This window comes from Puma concolor, chromosome E3 (genome assembly GCF_028749965.1).
Source record: "Puma concolor isolate L17-30 chromosome E3, mPumCon1.1.hap2, whole genome shotgun sequence".
Lineage (NCBI taxonomy): Eukaryota > Metazoa > Chordata > Mammalia > Carnivora > Felidae > Puma > Puma concolor.
Genome location: NC_141682.1, coordinates 15,716,745 through 15,735,938, shown reverse-complemented (window position 1 = coordinate 15,735,938; position 19,194 = coordinate 15,716,745). Strand labels below are relative to the sequence as shown.

The following is a 19,194-nucleotide window of genomic DNA, read 5'->3' as shown; positions in this document are numbered from 1 at the left end:
CCCCTCTCGTTCCTGCAGAAGGATCCCCTTGTGCGCTGGCTGCAGGCCAGCACATTTCCCCTGTGCTTGGTTTCCTGGGATGTTAGCATCAGCGTGGCTCTGGCACAGAGACGGAAAATGCCATCACAGATCGTCGTTTGTTAAGGGAAAATTATTAAATGCAGAAAAGAAGCTTCTATCGATATTAGGCTGGGTCAATTAGAAATGTTTTACGTAGAAGTGTATTTGGGTTTTTGTGGTCCTACCTCATCAAGGAGGCCTTACTTGAGAACAAATAATACTGATTTCCTGTAGAAGATGAGTGGTCAGTTGGGAGTCAGTGGACTGACTTCCTTCCCTCACTCCATCTTTCTGTGTTTATTGAGACCCTTTTGTGTGATAGTCCTGGCCATGCAGAGAAACTTAAGATGCAGTATCTTCTTCAAGGAGCCACCAGCCTATTAGAGGAGACAGACAAGAATATTCAGATCATACATATATTTATGTATATAATATATATATGTGTAGTCTGCCTTTTAATAAGGGTATTCAGACAATTTAAACTGATTTCATGATAGGTTTACATTTCTCATGTAGCCATTTGTTTTCTGCTTGTCTCGTGCTCTTTGATTTCCTTTTTCCAGTTTCTGCCTCCTTTAGAGTAAGTTGTTTTAAAAATTTTTTTTTAATGTTTATTTTTGAGAGAGAGAGAGACAGAGACAGAGACAGAGCATGAGTGGGGAAGGGGCAGAGAGAGAGGGAGACACAGAATCCGAAGCAGGCTCCAGGCTCCGAGCTGTCAGCACAGAGCCCGATGTGGGGCTCGAACCCACGGACCATGAGATCATGACCTGAGCCAAAGTCAGATGCTTAACTGACTGAGCCACCCAGGTGCCCCTAGATTATGTTTTTATGATCCTGTTTTACCTCCTCGTTGGCTTGTTAATTATAGCACTGTATTGGTATTTAGTGATGGTTCGAGGTGTTACACATACCTCTTGATCATATCACAGTGTATCTTTGAGTGATTAAGACGCCACTTCATGTCCAGTGGAAGAAGCTGCAGTAACACACTTGTGTTTTCCCCTTGTCAACCTCCATGTGATCATAATCATACATTTTACTTCTATGTATCTTAGAGGCCTACGCTACATTGTTATTATTTTAGTTTAAGTAGTCAATTATCTGTTAATTTTGACTTAATTAGATGTAATTAGAAACAGTCTTACATACTGACTCATATAGGTACCACTTAAAAAAAATTTTTTTTGGGGGGGTGCCTGGGTGGCTCAGTAGCCCTGACTTGGGCTCAGGTCATGGTCTCCTGGTTTGTGAGTTCAAGCCCCGTATCGGGCTCTGTGCTGACAACTCAGAGCCTGGAGCCTGCTTCGGATTCTGTGTCTCCCTCTCTCTCTGCCCCTCCCCTGCTCACGCTCTGTCTCTCAAAAATAAATAAATGTTAAAGACAATTTAAAAAACATTCTTTTTTCTGTTCTACTTTTCATTTTAGGATAGCTTCTATTGCTATGTCTTCAGGTATAATTTAGTAATCTTCTCTAATGTCTAATCTTCCATTAATTCTATCCAGTGTTTTTTTCAGCTTTGACATTACAGTTTTCATCTCTAGAAATTCAGTGTTGGCCTTTTTATATTCTCCATGTCTCTACTTAACTTTTTGAGCCCACGAATTACAGTTAGACAACTGTTTTAATGTAATTCTAACATCTGTGTCATTTCTGGGTCAGTTTGGTTGCTGGATTATTTTTTCATTGGTCATGTTGCATGCTTGGTTAATCTTTGATTGGATGCCAGGTCTAATTTTACCTTATTGGGTGCTAGATATTTTTGTGTTCCTATAAAACATTCTTGAGCTTTGTTCTAGGATGAAGAGCAGTTACTTGGAAACAAGTTTGAGCCTTTTAATCTGGCTTTTATGACTTGTTAAGTGAGACCAGAGCTGACTCAGAATATGGCTAATTACTTATGACTATCGGGGCAAAACACTTGTGTGTACTCTGCCTTGTGAATCTTAAGCTTCTGACTGGTGTGAATAGACACAGTTCCCAGCTGGCTGTGAGCACCAGGCGCACCTCCAGTCCTTTAAGATGGTTCTTTCCCATTCTTGGTTAGCTTTTCTCTCACATATGCATGAAGCATTACTCAGGCAGAATTTCTAGGAATCCTCTACAGATTCATGAGTTTAATCTCTGTGTAGCTTTTGACTCTCTGGTACTCAGCTCTGCAAACTCTAGCCGTGTGGGCTCCCCAACTCTTGCTTCCACGTCCTCAACTCCGAGAAAATACCCAGCCGTGTGTGCATTGCCTCTCCCTGCCGCACAGCCTGGAAACTTTGAGGGCAGTAAGCTCTGGGTATGGCAGGGCTCGCCTCCTATGTTTTCCATCTTTTCTGGGATTATTGTCCCTTGTTGCCTGGTGTTTCATGTCTTGGAAACTGTTCATATATTTTGTCCATTTTTGGCGTTTCAGGTGGGAGAGTAAATCCTCCGTGACTTTATCTTGGTTAGAATTGTGCAGTGTGATTTCTAGCAGCTGCGTACCATTGGTTTATCTTGGCGTTGTGGTCTGTCCATCCTGTACTCGGCAGTTTTTCTCATACCTACCTCAATGCAAAATTTTATAAAACCCTATGTATCTTGGAAGAGAAGGATGTAAAGACACTAATAGACTGTAGGAATCCAAAAGAAGAACTGGAATTTTCTGTAGGAATCTCTTAAATGCTTATTCTGCATCTGAGATTAGCTGTCCAGTTGCACTCTGTTCTGTCTTCATATAGATAAGCGGTGTTTTGTTTATTTACATGCAAGATATTTACATAAATGTGGAAGTGGGTAAAAGACAAAGCCCAGTAGAGACTTACAATCCAAACTGACATTGTTCCATTAATCATCACACTCTGAATATGGATATTTAACCAGCCACGGATCCACTTCTGCCATCATCCAGACTATATTTCTCCATTTGCCTCATTTGTCTGCAAGTCAAGAGTCTTTTTATACAAGAGACTCATGATAATTGTGGCTTATTACTTGAAGCCTTGTGAGAAACTTCATTAAGTGCTTTCTGAAATCAGAATGTTCTACTTGTTTGCTCTACTAGTTTATTAAAAAAGGAAATGTGATTACTTTGGCATGGCTTTTCCATGCTTCTCATATCTTCTGTAGCTCATGAATTTTAAATGCTAGGTTGTGGAACTGGTCCTGAGAATTCACGTTGGGTTATGGTTCCTGGAATTTTGTTTTTCCTCTTCTTGGGGCAGTATTTCTTTATTTTTATTTATTTCTTTCTTTATTAAAAATTTTTTTTAAATGTTTATTTTTGAGAGAGAGAGAGACACAGAGAGAGAGAGACAGAGAGAGAGACAGAGCATGACTGGGGGAGGAACAGAGAGAGAGGGACACACAGAATCCAAAGCAGGCTCCAGGCTCTCAGCTGTCAGCACAGAGCCCAACGTGGGGCTCGAACTCATGAACTGAGAGATCACAGCCCTACCAAAGTTGGACGCTCAGCCGAGTGAGCCACCCAGATGCCCCAGTATTTATTTTAATATCCTTTTGCCCATCTGATTCTTATCTTTTTTCAAAGATTACCAACGAGAGTTCCCCAGTTGTTTGTTTGAAGTATATCGTTACTTGCTTTTGCTTTATGGCCCAGCATTTGGTTTATTTTTACGGAATTTCCTTGGGTCCTTGAAAAACAGGTGAATTCTGTAGTTGTTGAGGGCAATACCATGTGTTCTCAATCACATTTACAGTATGGATTAGATCATACTGCATTTCCATCTATGGAATCTGTTAGTTACTGAAAGATGTTAAAATCTTTCCCTATGATTTTGGATTAGCCTATTTTTATGTATTCTGAGTCTATGTTATTAGATACATAAACATTTAAAAACACTTTTTTTTTAAGTTTATTTTTGAAGGAGAGAGAGACAGAGCGTGAGAGGGGAGGGGCACAGAGAGAGGGAGACAGAATCCAAAGCAAGCTCCAGGCTCTGAGCTGTCAGCACAGAGCCCGATGCGGGGCTCCGAACCTGTAAACCACGAGATCATGACCTGAGCTGAAGTCGGAGGCTTAACCAACTGAGCCACCCAGGCGCCCCTAGATACATAAACATTTTAAGTTGTTTTATCATCCTGGTGATTTCAACTGTTAATGTTTTCTGCCATTGGGTTGTTGCCTACCATTATGCAGAAAAGAAGAATGATTTTGTTAGTTTTATAATTGCCATTTTTTAAAAGTTTATTATTTATTTTGAGAGTGAGTGCATGTGCACACATGTGAGTGAGGGAGGGGCAGAGAGGTGGGGAGAGAAAATCCCACACAGCCTCTGCACTGTCAGCACAGAGCCAGATGTGGGGCTTGATCCCACACACCTTGAGATCATGACCTGAGCTGAGATCAAGAGTTGGATGCTTAATCGACAGGGCCACCCCGGTGCCTTTTAATCACCTTTTAATATGAGGCTTTGAATCAGTTCAATTTTGTGTTCCTTGTTTTTCTGTTCAGGTTATCAGTTGATTGGGAGCCATTCTGGGGTGAAGCTTTGCAGATGGACAAAGGTATTTGTTTTTATTTAAAATTATTATATTTTATTTCTGTTTTATGCAACTTTTCTATGGCTGTTCTATGTAGCCAATGAATTTTACCATTTTAAAGGTATAATTTACATTTAATGTAATGATTTTGACTGAATTTGTTAAATGAGTTCAACCTGTATAGATGGATATAAAAAACCCTTATCCACCACCTAAATTAAGATATATATAGGCCATTTTTCTCCTCCGGATAAGTTCACTTGTATTTATTTCTAGCCAGTAGTCTCTCCCCATCAGCCAGGACATAGTTGTTCTAGTTGCTGTCACTGGTTTAGTTTTGCTTGTTCTAGAATTTCATATGAATGGAATCATAATGTGTATTTTTCTGCAGGTGGATTTTTAAACTCAACATAATATTTCTCAGATTCCTATGTTGTAGTAAATTTCAGTAGTTTTATTCATTTTTATTGCTGAGTACTATTCAACACAATGAACATACCACAGGTTTGAATCTGTTGATAGACACTGGGTTGCTTTCAGGTTTTGGCTATTCCAAGTAAAACTTCTGTGAACATTCTTATGTAGCACTTTGTTATGAACGTATGTGTCAGTTTCCTTTGGGTATATCCCTAGGAGTGGAATTGCTAGGTCACAATGTAGGTATGAAACTCCCAGTCTGTTTTCAGTGTGGCCGTATTATTTTATACTTGGATTGGCAATTTATGAAACTTCCAGGTGGAACATTTTCTCACTATTCTGTGGTATTGAAAATCTTTTTTAATTTAGCCATTCTGATGTGTGTGCAGTGGTATCAGTGTGGTGTTTTTGTGTGTGTGTGAGCTTATTTTATTTTATTTTATTTTTTTCAATATATGAAATTTATTGTCAAATTGGTTTCCATACAGTACCCAGTGCTCATCCCAAAAGGTGCCCTCCTCAATACCCATCACCCACCTTCCCCTCCCTCCCACCCCCCATCAACCCTCAGTTTGTTCTCAGTTTTTAAGAGTCTCTTATGCTTTGGCTCTCTCCCACTCTAACCTCTTTTTTTTTTTTTTTCCTTCCCCACCCCCATGGGTTTCTGTTAAGTTTCTCAGGATCTATATAAGAGTGAAAACATATGGTATCTCTCTTTCTCTGTATGACTTATTTCACTTAGCATCACACTCTCCAGTTCCATCCACGTTGCTACAAAAAGCCATATTTCATTCTTTCTCATTGCCACGTAGTACTCCATTTTGTATATAAATCACAATTTCTTTATCCATTCATCAGTTGATGGACATTTAGGCTCTTTCCATAATTTGGCTATTGTTGAGAGTGCTGCTACAAACATTGGGGTACAAGTGCCCCTATGCATCAGTACTCCTGTATCCCTTGGGTAAATTCCTAGCAGTGCTATTGCTGGGTCATAGGGTAGGTCTAGTTTTAGTTTTCTGAGGAACCTCCACACTGTTTTCCACAGCGGCTGCACCAATTTGCATTCCCACCAACAGTGCAAGAGGGTTCCCGTTTCTCCACATCCTCTCCAGCATCTATAGTCTCCTGATTTGTTCATTTTGGCCACTCTGACTGGCGTGAGGTGATATCTGAGTGTGGTTTTGATTTCTATTTCCCTGATGAGGAGCGATGTTGAGCATCTTTTCATGTGCCTGTTGGCCATCCGGATGTCTTCTTTAGAGAAGTGTTTATTCATGTTTTCTGCCCATTTCTTCACTGGGTTATTTGTTTTTAGGGATCAGTGTGGTTTTAATTTGCATTTTGCTGACGACTACTGATGATGAGGCATGACTTTTCATGTGCCTGTTGGCTGTTCATATGTGTGAAGTGTCTGTTCACATCTTTTGCCCAAATTAGGTTATTTGACTTTATGTTGTTGATTTGTTGGTGTTCTTCATATATTGTGGAAATGAGTCTTTTGCCCAATATTCATTGTGAATATTTTCTTCTAATCTGTGGCTTCCTTTTTTCATTTCCCTAATGGTATCTTTTAAAGTTTTAAGTTTGGATAAGTCCAATTTATCTTTTTTTTTCCTCTTTTTAATGGTTAGCATTCTTTGTATATTAAGAAATCTTTGCCAACTTCAGGGTCACTGTTTTTTATGAAAGCTTCATACATAGTTTTAACTTTTATGTTTAGGTCTTTGACTTCATCGTGATCTGATTTTTATGAATGGCATGAGGTAAAGGTCAAGATTCATTCCTCTCCTGTCCCCCATGTGGATATTCAGGTGTTTCAGTACCATTTGTTGAAGACTTTCCCTTTACCATTGAATTACTTTAGGCCTTTGTAGAATATCAGTCATGTGTCTACGGGTAAGCCTATTTCTGGACTCCTTATTCTGTTCCATTGATCTGTTTGTTTATCCTCATGCCAATACCACATTGTCTTGATAATTGTAGCTTTGTAATAAGTCTGAAATTAGGCAGTATAAGTTCTCTTTGTTTGTTTGTGTATTTATTTATTTATTTCCAAGAGAGTTTCCACTCTTCTGGGTCCTTTGCATTTCCATATAAATTTTAGAATCAGCCTGTGAGTTTCTATTTTATGTTTGTTCTGGTTCCTTAGATTCTGAATTTGTCCGTTTGGCATTAATTCATCACAGGGCCAGTTATATTAACTATTTTCTTATTTTGTATTTTTTTTTAAGTTTTTTAAATTTATTTATTTATTTGAGAGAGATGGAGACCCTGTGAGTGGGGAAGGGGCAGAGAGAGAGGGAGTGAGAGAATCCCAAGCAGGTTCTGAACGGTCAGCACAGAGCCAAATGCGGGGCTCGAACTCAGGAAACTGTGAGAGATCAGGACCTGAGCTGAAACCAAGAGCTGGACGCTTAACCAACCGAGCCACCCAGGTGCCTCATTTTGTAGTCTTGATGCTCTGACTTTTGAGGGCCTTACAGACCTGGGGAGAAACTGTCCCTCCCAGGGCTAGCTAATTCCTAAAGACAATAATAGCTTGCCTTGAGTTTGCCAACCAACCAATCCTGAATCTGTAGCCTTCAGTTACCTCCTTATCTCACTTACACACCATGCCAATATCTTACCCACTCTGTATTATCCCAGGGCCAGGTACTGGACAACTAGTGACAGTGCTATAGCCTGAATTATTCAGACAAACCAATGCTGCATTGTTTACCCTGTCTTGCCTGCCTTTCCCAAGGGATCCCCAGTAAAAGCTCTGGCCTAGGCTTTCCCCTCTCTCCTTGCTCTGTCTCCTGAACAAACCTGCTAGTCCTCTGTTACCCTGTGTGGTGGGGGTGACCTCTTGTCTTGGGAAATGTAAGCAAGATATTCTTTCACTGGCATTGGCCTCTCCAGGTTGGTACTCACTTCCATAAGTTAAAATCCCATGGGAACAAATAAGATGGCATTTTAAAATAGCTTTTTTGAGATATAATTTACCTATTATATAACTCCTACACTTTAAAGTGTACAGTTGAGTGGGTTTTAGTATATTCACAGGGCTTTGCAACCATTATCACAATCTAATTTTAGAACATTTTTGTCCCCTCTGAAAGATGTCATGCACCCACTAACAGTCCACCTTCATTCACACTTCTCCTCCCACCCTTGAAGCATCATTAATCTACTTATTATCTCTGTGAATTCCCCTAACCTGGATGTTCGTACATGATGTGACCTTTTGTGTTGGCTTCTCTCATTTAGCATAATGTTTTCAAGGCACATCCGTGTGATAATACAGATCAATATTCCATTCCTTTTTATGGCCAGTAGTATTCCATGTGTAGATATATCCCATTTGTTGTTGTCGTCCATCATTTGATGGACATTTGGTTTGCTTCCCCTTTTTGGTTATTACGAATTACGCTCCTATGGACATTATTATATGTACAGGTTTTCTTGTGGACGTGTTTTTATGTGCTTTGGTTATAGGCCTACGAGTGGAATTTGTGGGTCGTGGTAATTATGTTTAAATCATTTGAGGGACTGCAAAACTGAGCGTATTTTCTTTTTCCACCTGCAGTGTACAAGGGTTCCAGTTCCTCCACAACCTGCTAATGTTTGTTGTTGTCTGTCTTTTGCATTATAGCCATCCTAGTGGGTGTGAGATTGTTACCCTATAGTGATTTTGATTTGCATTTGCATTTCCATTAATGGGAAACATTGTTGACTATGTTTACTTCTTGGCCTTTGGTGAATCTTTGGAGAAATGTCTGTTCAAATTCGTTGCCATTTTAACATTGGGTTAACAGCGCTTGTAAGAGCTGTTTATATATACTGGATACTAGTTCTTTATCACGTGGATGGTGTGACTCTCCTGCCACTGTTTGTGGCTGTGTCACCAGGAGCTGAGTCTCTGCAGGCCTCTAGCAACTTGGCTCCCGATGTCGCAGTGGCTCCATTGCTGTCTTCCCGGCCTTTTTCCAGCCTGTCCTACCCCCATAACGAGTGTTCCCCACAAAGAGCCACTCTTGTTGAGGTTTTGGTTAGCTCAGACCTGACCGTTCTAAATAAATCAGGCTTTCTTCTCCAGGCATGCTTGACTTTTTTTATATTCTTTATATATATTTTATATTTTTATTTTATATTTATTTTTATTTTATATTTATATATATTTTATATTTATATATATTTTATATTTTTTATATATATCATGACTCCTGCCTCTTCTAGAACCAGGCTTTAACGGTGTGCTCTCTTGTTCTTGGCAAGGAAGCATGCTTCTGGCTTCATCTTTCTCTTGGAATGCCCCTGCCCTCACTGCCATAATCCACAGTTGACCTCTGCTTGGTGCCTCAGTGCCTTGCTGGCCCTCCCTAAGAGGGAGGCTGCTTCTGCAGCCCCCGTTGTTTTCGGAGTATCCTGTCCGCTCACTATTTCCCTGAGCATGCTTTCAGTGCCATCGGCCCCCTAGGTCTTTTGCTGTCGTTGATTAGTATTTGAGAAACTCTTACTTTTTTCACCACTATTTTTCTGCCTTCACCCTTTGGGGCATGAACATGCTGATGATACTTCTGGCACCTTAGTCACTCAACATACTGTTGTGCTCAACTTTTATTTATTTATTTTTTTTAACCCTTTTAACATCCAGTATTTGTCTCTTCTAATCCAGTGATTTTCAGTAATGTCAGACTCAATGCCTTCTGCTTATAACCAGCATTTTACAACAGCTAGATTAAGTTTATGGATTTACAAATATAGTGTCACATGCATAATTTAGAAAGTTAGTGTTCTGCTCTAGTTGTAATGTAAGGAGAGACAAGAGGAAGTACTTTGTATTAAAATGGTTTGTATTTCTGTATAAAATGCTCAGGCACTACGCCATTCGAAGGCACTGTGGGACAGGCACTGCTTGCACCTGCTTGTGATGGACGACTTTGCAGTTAAGAGAGACAAACAGATTAGAAGTTATTCTGTACAAGAAGTAAAAACAAGCCAGACTTATGTAGGTATGATAACGGCAAGAGGGCAGTAACCCTAACTGAAGTAAGGCTAACAGGCCAAGCAATTACACATTATCAAATTGGAAAAATGAGAAAGTAGGATGTGCTCGCAAATGGGTGGTGTTTCGCTTATAACCGTTGACTCAAAAATCTTTTATGTTGCAACTTGGGAGGAGTAGAGATGGATTGTCTTAGAAAATACTTATCTTCTGCCTTGAAATTCCACATCTTGTTGAGATCCACATTCTGTCTTTCATTTGTAACGAAACCTTGGAGGCCATACCTTTAAGTGACAATAGGACCAGAGGATGGACTGGAGAGGCAGAAATGGTAGTGCGAGTGGCCAACAGGTGTGGTAGACCTCTGGTGACAGTTTCTGAGTAAGATTTTGAAACGGCAGGCAATCCCCACAAAACAAGTTCAGTTTCAAATAATTGTTGCAAGATAGATACCTTGTCCTTATGTTATAAAAATTAACAATATATTGTTACATATAACGATTGTATAACATACGATATAACGACTGTAATAATTTTATTATTTTTTTCTTATTTTTACTTTTTGAGAGAGAAGAGAGAGAGCACATGCGTGCGTGAGTAGGGGGAGGGGCAGAGGGAGAGAGAGAGGGAGAGAATCTTAAGCAGACTCCACGCTCAGCACGGAGCCTGATGTGGGGCTCAATCTAATGATCCCTTGATCCCCCAACTGGGATCATGACTCAAGCTGAAATCAAGAGTTGGACGCTTAACCAGCTGAGTTACCCAGGTGCCCCAGAATGACTAATAATTTTAAAACAACTTTGATTAGCGAGAATCTTGTATTTCATATGTCTGTTAATTGAATATCTGGTTCTAAGTCTACCAAAAGCATCTTGAATCTCCCCTGTAATGTATTTGTAGGTGGTACCTACAAATACAACACAGATACAGATATTTGCTCATGACTTAAATACTAGAAAACAGCATTATTTTCATGGTTTTTCAAAATGGTGAAATTTCTTGGAGAAAGTTTTACATAAAAGAAAGTGTTTTCTTTAATTTACATGATAGCTGCATTCCTTGAAAATTTAGTATCTGGTACAATTGTGCAGGAAATACTTTATTAGCAAGAAGAAGTTGGAATCTATGCTCAGATAATTATAATCAGATTTTTCGCGAGTATGGAGGTCTGGTGAATCATTTGAAAGGAAGTGGAGACTTTTTTTTTTCTCATGGGATTTATCCTGAGCATTGCAGGAGATGTGAAACCCTTGGCCTCACCTGCTTATTGCTAGTAGTCAGATTTTCATACCCTCATTGGGTGGTGTCGGTCCCATTGAGAACGCCTGCCCCAATCCATTTTCATTGCCACCTTCCCAATTTCACGTTGTCCTCTTGAACATTGCAGCTAGTTTTTTTTTTTCCCTCTAGTACCAGCTTCTAGTGAATCCCCAACTCTGTCTCCCCTGGCCAATTTATCTGACATTAGCTTGGTTAATCTCTGAAGTATACTTCTCCTCTAGCTACTCCCTTCCCAGAAGCTTATAGTGGCTCTCCATTACCTCTTACTCAACATGTCAATTTGGATGTGTAATAGGCATCTTGAACTTTAACATGTCAAAAATGGAATTATTGATTTTCTCTCCTAAATCTGTTCCCCTCAGTCTTCATTCTGTCAATTAATGGCAACTGTATCGTTTGCTCAGGCCAAAAACCTGGGAGTCATTTTTACTCTTCTGGTTTTTTTTCCCCCCTCCCACATCTATTCCATGAGCAAATTTTCTTTTCAGAATATATCCAGAATGTGATTACTTTTCCCCGCTTATACTACCTTCGTCCAAGTCTCTGTCATATATTCCTTACACTATTTCAGAGATGTGAGTGCTTGTTCTGGTTCCACTCTTGTCTGTTCCCCACACAGAAGCCAGATAGATCAGATCCTCTCACTTTTTGCCCAGAACTTCCAGGGGTTCCCATCTCACTCAGAATAAAAGCCCGAGTCCTTATCACGGCCTCCAAGGCCTTGTGTGATCTGGTCTTCCGTGCTTTAGTCCAGCCATGCTAGCCCTCTTGCTGGTCCCTGAATGCACTGAGTCCAGACTCCTCCCAAGCTTTATGGCCTCTGTCTCTTAGATCTCCGCTCAGAGAGTTTCTATCAGAGCGACTTAGGCTGCTTGGAATTTCTCTGTCGCTCTTATTACCATTTACTAGATGGTACCTTTGTTTATTATCTGTCTCCTCCCTTCTCCTCTCAGCCCCTCCCCAACCTGAGAGTCCTTGTTTTTCTTTCCAATACCAAGAATAGAGTCTGGCATGTAATAATTGCTTAGTAAACATTTGTTGGATCAAAGAATTAGTGTGATAGAGGCCTGAACCGAGAAAGAGCCTACTTAGTGTAGTTATGATCCACTTGTTCAACATCGTTTTTCTGCTGTAATCTCCCTACGTTGTGTGCTGCTTCTCTCCCCCGCTGTAATCTCCACCTGACCAAATCCTGCCCATCTGTGTCGGCCAAGAAAACAGAAAGCACCCTGGGTATTTTAGCAAGAACAGATTTAATAAAGTAAATTAACTAAACGTTTACAAAGCTGTTGAAAGGCCCGCGGTAGTGAAGGTCAGAGAGAATTGCTTCTGGCTTTGAGGAAATCGAAAGTGCTGGGCTCACAGGCCTTGAGTGACCTGAGCTGCTGCAGCATTAAGGCGGATGTTTCCCAGGAGCCCACTCTGAAGCCGCTGCAGACTTGATGTTCGCTGTATGCCCTTGTGTCTGCCAGCTGCTGCCAGAGAGGGACCACAGTCTCTCCTTTTAGTCTTCTGAATCTTGTATAAATGCCTCTCGTTGGTGGCGTTCCTTCAGACAAGGGAGTCTGAGAAGAAGTGTCGTAGGGTGTCTAGCCCCTGCTTAGACAGGTAGGCGTGGGAGCGAGTATTGTACTGTGTACCTCTTTGGATGTTCAGCATCTATATACACCCTCTGCCTGCAGTTACTTTTTCAAACAATAATGTAAACAAAACATTTGCTTCTGCCTACTCTGTTGCAGCCACTACTCCTGCAAGGGAGGATGTATGTATTCATTCACTCTGTTCTTTAAAAGGGAGAACGCTCTTTTGAGACCCTGTACCTAGGGATGAAATCATAAGGTTACCTACCACTGACGCATCCCTGTAAGTAATTGGAGAAGAGAAAGATATGTATGCATAGATACAACTATCCTCACTTGCACCTGTTCCCTGTTGGTATTTATAACTTTCTTCTTCCATTAGGCAGGTCACATGTCCTTTGTGCTCAATGAATGCCTCGATGTGATGGTTCTTTACCAAGTGGGTGATCCAGTCTGTCAGTGAAGAGTTTGGGCCAGTAGTGGGCCCTCCGGCACTCTTGTCTTAAGTTTACTGATGTCCATGAGTCTGAAGAGATGCCCCAGAAATCCCCTTGGTTCCTGACAAAATTCTTGTTTCTATGGCATGAGGAGCTCAAAGGAGCCAGCTGATAGTGTTAATGGTTAAAAACTATGGGGGCGCCTGGGTGGCCCAGTCAGTTAAGCGTCTGACTTCGGTTCAGGTCATGATCTTACAGTTTGTGAGTTCGAGCCCTGCATTGGGCTCTGCTGTCTGCACAGAGCCTGCTTCAGATCCTCTGTCTCCCCGCCCCTCCCCTGCTTGTGCACACTCTCTCTCAAAAATAAACATTAAAAAAACCCAACAACTGTGAAAAGTGTGCTGCTTTCTCTTACTTACAAGCTAACAGCCTAGCAGAGTTGCATAGATGTTGGCAGAGGACACAGAGTTCCTGGGTCAAAGGCAAAGCATAGCAGGCAGTTTGAATGTCATGTTGGTTCCCTTGTCCCCCAAGTGCTAGGAGTTTGATGTGGAAATGGGCCCGAGGGAACTCTGGATGCATGTCAGATTTATGTTATGACTGAGGAACCCAAGTTAAGTCCCCAGTCTTACAAGAAGGTTGCTTGCCAACCTGCCCAACCTTTAGCTGGGAGGGAGACATGGTCTCTCTTATGCTGGACAGAAAACAAATCTGCCTTCTATCCTGAAGGGAGATACTCTAGCTTCCAAGGCTGTTTGCTCTACAGACATTCTTTGAAAGCATGGCCTGGAACTAAAGCTGATCTAAGAGGTGCAGAACCACCATTGAGGGTTGTCCATTAACACAGCTTCCCTGGAATCTGGTGGAAGCATTCTTCCCTTGAGAACCTGTAAACTGGAGTCAGTGTTCAAGGGATGGAAGGCAGCAGTGCTGTGAATGATGTATTGATGGTGATAGTGAGAGGAGACATCCACCTCTTTAGCTCTCTCCAATAGGACTTCTCTGCAGTGATGGGAATCTTCTGGATCTGCACTATACAGTGCAACATACTAACTGTGTACCTCACACCTAATACTTCATACCTAACCGCGTGCCTGCCTGACCACGAAACTGACACATGCGGCTTTTGAACACTTGAAATGTGGCTGATGTGACTAAGGAAGAATTGAATTATAAGTTTTATTTAATTTTAATTCATTTAAACTTAAATAGCCACACATGGCTAGTAGCTACTGTACTGGATAGTGGAGTTCTAGGCCTTTTGCTCATCTTTCGTAACTACCTAAGGAAACTTTTCTTGTTTTCCATGATGGGAAGTGACTGACTACTGTTGATTCCAAAGCTGTTTTTCTGCATCTCTGAAAGCAGTTATCAGTGTCTTCTTCATATTACAAATGTTATGCTTATGTCTTATTGCCCCATTGAAATGTATGTTCTGATTCATTTTATTTTTATTTTAAAAACTGTTTTAAATGTTTATTTATTTTTGAGGGCGAGAGAGGGTAGGGGGTGGGGGAGGGGCAGAGAGAGAGAGAGAGAGAGAGAGAGAGAGTGAGTGTCACAGCAAACAGAAGCAGGCTCCAGGCTCTGAGCTGTCAGCAGAGAGCCTGACCCGGGGCTCAAACCCACAAACCGTGAGATTGTGACCTGAGCTGTAGTTGGACACTTAACCGACTGAGCCACCCTGGTGCCCATGTTCTGATTTATTTTTTAAAAAATCATTTATTATTGTAGAAACACTGTGTGTTGTAGAAAATGAAAATATTTAGAGAAATAAAAATAAAGTGAAACGTATTTCCAACATAGTCTCTGCACTAACACCTTAATACATAAGCTTTCTTTGTATATATATTCATTTTAACCTGAATGGGATCAGACTGTATATACAATGAGATCATACTGTTTTAAAATTTTTTTTTTTTTTCCAACGTTTATTTATTTTTGGGACAGAGAGAGACAGAGCATGAACGGGGGAGGGGCAGAGAGAGAGGGAGACACAGAATCGGAAACAGGCTCCAGGCTCTGAGCCATCAGCCCAGAGCCTGACGCGGGGCTCGAACTCACGGACCGCGAGATCGTGACCTGGCTGAAGTCGGACGCTTAACCGACTGCGCCACCCAGGCGCCCCGAGATCATACTGTTTTATAACCTGGTTTTTCCTGGCAGTGAATCTCTAGTTTTCAGTAAATCTTTGTCTCATCTAATACCCCGAACATATTCATATTTCCTGAATTAGCCCCCAAATGACCATTATAACTGGTTAATCTTCACATTTCCTCTGTTTTTGTCTGTTGTCACTTTTGTAAACAAGTCTAGTATTTTTTTTTTTTTTTTAAAGGACACTGACTTCTTTAGGCCAGTTTTGTACAATATCCAACCTTCCAGATTTATCTAGTGTTTCTTTGTCTTTTTGGTCATATTTCCTTATTCCCAATATTTCTTGTAAAGGAGAAACTGCATTGAAAGGCTTGATTGATATTTAATACTTTTGATTATATACTACAAGTCACGTTGATTGCATTCATTAATACATATCAGTAGACTTGATATCTGGTTGACCTAACATTAATGATGCTAATATTGACCACTGAAACAGGATAATGACAGTCTACTCTCTTTTTTATTGTTATGTTTTTCTCCTTGCTGCTAGAACTTTACTTTGGCATTATTAAGACATAAAGCTTCCCCACTAATAATGAAATAGAGAAATTAAGAAAACATTTACAATCATACCAAAAGGAGTAAATACCTAGGAATAAACTCCAAGGAGGTAAAAGACCTGTAGCCTGAAAACTGTAAAACATTGATGAAAGAAATTGAAGAGGACACAAACAAATGGAAAGCTATTCCATGCTCATGTGTTGGAAAAACCAATATCGTTAAGATGTCCATACTACCCAAAGCAACGTACAGATTTAATGCTGTCCCTATCAAAATACCAACAGCATTTTAAATAGAACTTGAAGAAAAAAATCTCAGAATTTGTATGGAACCACAAAAGACCCTGAATAGCCAAAGCAATCTTAAAAAAGAAGAACAGAACTGGAGGTATCACAATTCCAGATTTTAAGACATACTACATCAAAGCAGTATGGTACCAGCACAAAATTAAACACATGGATCAATGGAACAGAATAGAAAGCCCAGAAATAAACCCATGATTATATGGTCAATTAATCTTTGACAAAGGAGGTAAGACTCTGCAATGGAAAAAAGACAGTCTCATCAACAAATGGTGCTATGAAAACTAGACAACTACATGCAAAAGAATGAAACTTGACTAGCTTCCTTTTTTTAAAAAAAATTGGGGGGTGGGCAGAGAGAGGGGGACAGAGGATCTGAGGCAGGCTCTACGCTGACAGCAGCAGAACTGATGTGAGGCTTGAACTCATGAACCGCAAGATCATGACCTGAGCCAAAGCCTGACGCTCAACCGACTGAGCCACCTGGGTGCCCCTCAACTACTTTCTTATACCACACACAAAAGTGCACTCAAAATGGATTAAAGACCTAACTTTGAGACAGAAAACCATCAAAATCCTACGGGAGAAGACAGGCAGCAACTTCTTTGACCTCGGCCGCAGCAGCTTCTTACTAGACACGTCTCTGGAGACAAGGGAAACAAAAGCAAAAATAAACTGTTGGGCCTACATCAAAATAGAAGGTTTTTGCACAGCAAAGGAAACAACAAAACTAAAAGCATACTGAATGGGAGGAAAAAATTTGCAAATGATATATCTGAAAAAGGGTTAGTATCCCAAATATATAAAGAACTTATACAGCTAAAAGATACCCCCAATAATCCATTTAAAAATTAGGCAGAAGACATGAACAGTCATTTCTCCAAAGAAGACATCCAGATGGGGAACAGACACATGCAAAGTTGCTCATCATCGCTCATTATGAGGGGAATGCAAATCAAAACCACAATGAGATATCACCTCACACCTGTCAGAATGGCTAAACTAAAAAACGCAAGAAATAGGTGTTGGTGAGGATGTGGAGAAAAAGGGAACCATCTGGTGCTGTTGGTGGGAATGCAAACTGGTGTAGCCACTGTGGAAAACAGTATGGAGGGTCCTCAGAAAAGTAAAACTAGAATTACCATATGATCCAGTAATTGCAGTACTGGGTATTTACCCAAAGAATACAAAAACACTAATTTGAAAAGCTGTTTGCACCCTTATGTTTATTGCAGTGTTATTTATAATAGTCAAATTATGGAAACAACTTAAGCGTCCATCCACAGATGAATGAGAAAGAAGTGGTATGTGTGTGTACACACACACACGCACACACACACACACACACACACACACACACGCACACAGCAATATTACACAGCCATAAAAAGGAATGAAATCTTGCCATTTGCAACCACATAGATGGATCTAGAAGGTGTACTGCTAAGTGATGATTTCCCTCATGTGGAATTTAAGAAGCAAAATGGACAAATTAAAAAAGAGGCAAACGAAAAACATGCTTAAATACAGAGAATGAACTGGTGGTTGCCAGAGGGAAATGGGTGAAATAGGAGAAGGGTTAAAAGTACACTTACCATGATGAGAACTGAACAGTGACTGTTGAATCACAATATGGTACACCTAATATAATACTGTATATTAATTATAGTGGCATTAAAAATTAATAAATAAAAAAATCCCGACTCCTGTCAACTATTAAGCTGCGGTTCGCTTTTTTTCTTTAACACCAATTGATAGTACTTGGCTGAGGCAATACGTGATTAGATTTTGTAAAATCATATTTTCAATTCTGTTATTTCTTCTTTGTTTATTAACTAGCATTATTCTTTAAAGAAGAAAATTTTTATTATTAACTACAGATATTTGGTTACTCTGAAATACTGTTCCAGTTGGCGAGCAGGATACATGTTTAGTTCTTTCTCTGTAGTTACCAGGTTTCAAAGTGGATGTTATATTATTAGCTGCCTCAGATGGCAATGAATTTTCTTCTCTGTTTTGTAATCTCATTATGTAGTGATGTATTTTCATCAGCTCAACCCATCGTAGTCATTTTATTGATCCTAAATGTCACAATTTGGTTGGTGGGAACTTTTCTAGTTGACTCCTGCATCTTCCCTCCCTACCCCCCCCCCCTTTCTTAGTTAAAATATTTTTAACATTAGTTGAAGTATAATTGACCTACAAGAAATTGTATGCGAAGTATACAATTTGTGAATTTTGGCCTATCGGTGTATTAGTGAGAAGACACATCAAAATCAAGGTAATGAACAGCCCCCAGATTTCCTTGTGCTTCTTTGTAATCCATCTATCTCTTTATTTCTATCTCCAGGAAACCACTGATTTGCTTTCTGTCTCTGCATATAAAATTTATATTTTCTAGAATTTAATATAGTTATGTATTATGTTCTCTTTTTGATCTGGCTTCATTCATTTGGCATCGTTATTGATGTTCTTCCATGTTTCTGTGTGAATCAATACTTCATTTCTTGCTGAATATATTCCGTTGTGTACATAGGCTGCCATTTATTCATTTACTTGTTAATGGACAATGGATTGTTTCTAGTTTTTTGCTACTGTGTTTGCTCATATAAAGTCAGTGCTATGAACATTCATGTACAGTCTTTGGACTTAACACTCATTTTTCTTGGGTGTACACCTTGGAGTAGAATTGCTTAAACACATGTTTAGCTTTTGTAGACATTATGAGTAGTTTTCCAAAGTGGTTGAACTCTCATTCCAACATTAGTTTTCAGTTAATTTCTTTCATTTTGTAATTGTACCACTTTTTTCCTCTCAACAAAATCCTTGATTTTTTTATATTGACAAGATTACTTATTGCTGGTAACCTACAATGGTGGTTCTTAAAATGTGATCTGCAGACCCTTGGGTGTCCCAGAGGTCAATACTGTTTTCATAATAAAACTGTGATGTCATTTGTCTTTTTTGCTGGGTGGACATTTGCATTAATGG

The 19,194-nt window shown here is 40.0% G+C and overlaps 1 protein-coding gene across 2 annotated transcripts in view; it reads left to right on the top strand.

Moving 5' to 3' along the window:
• LOC112859877 (S-adenosyl-L-methionine-dependent tRNA 4-demethylwyosine synthase TYW1) overlaps positions 1 to 19,194 on the top strand; it is a 210,959-nt gene that overhangs the window by 35,380 nt on the left and 156,385 nt on the right. For both annotated transcript variants that reach the window (XM_086692048.1, XM_086692047.1), the window contains exon 9: positions 4,507 to 4,559. In XM_086692048.1, the coding sequence (XP_086548174.1) occupies positions 4,507 to 4,559 (53 nt within the window). The remainder of the gene's footprint in view (positions 1 to 4,506; positions 4,560 to 19,194) is intronic.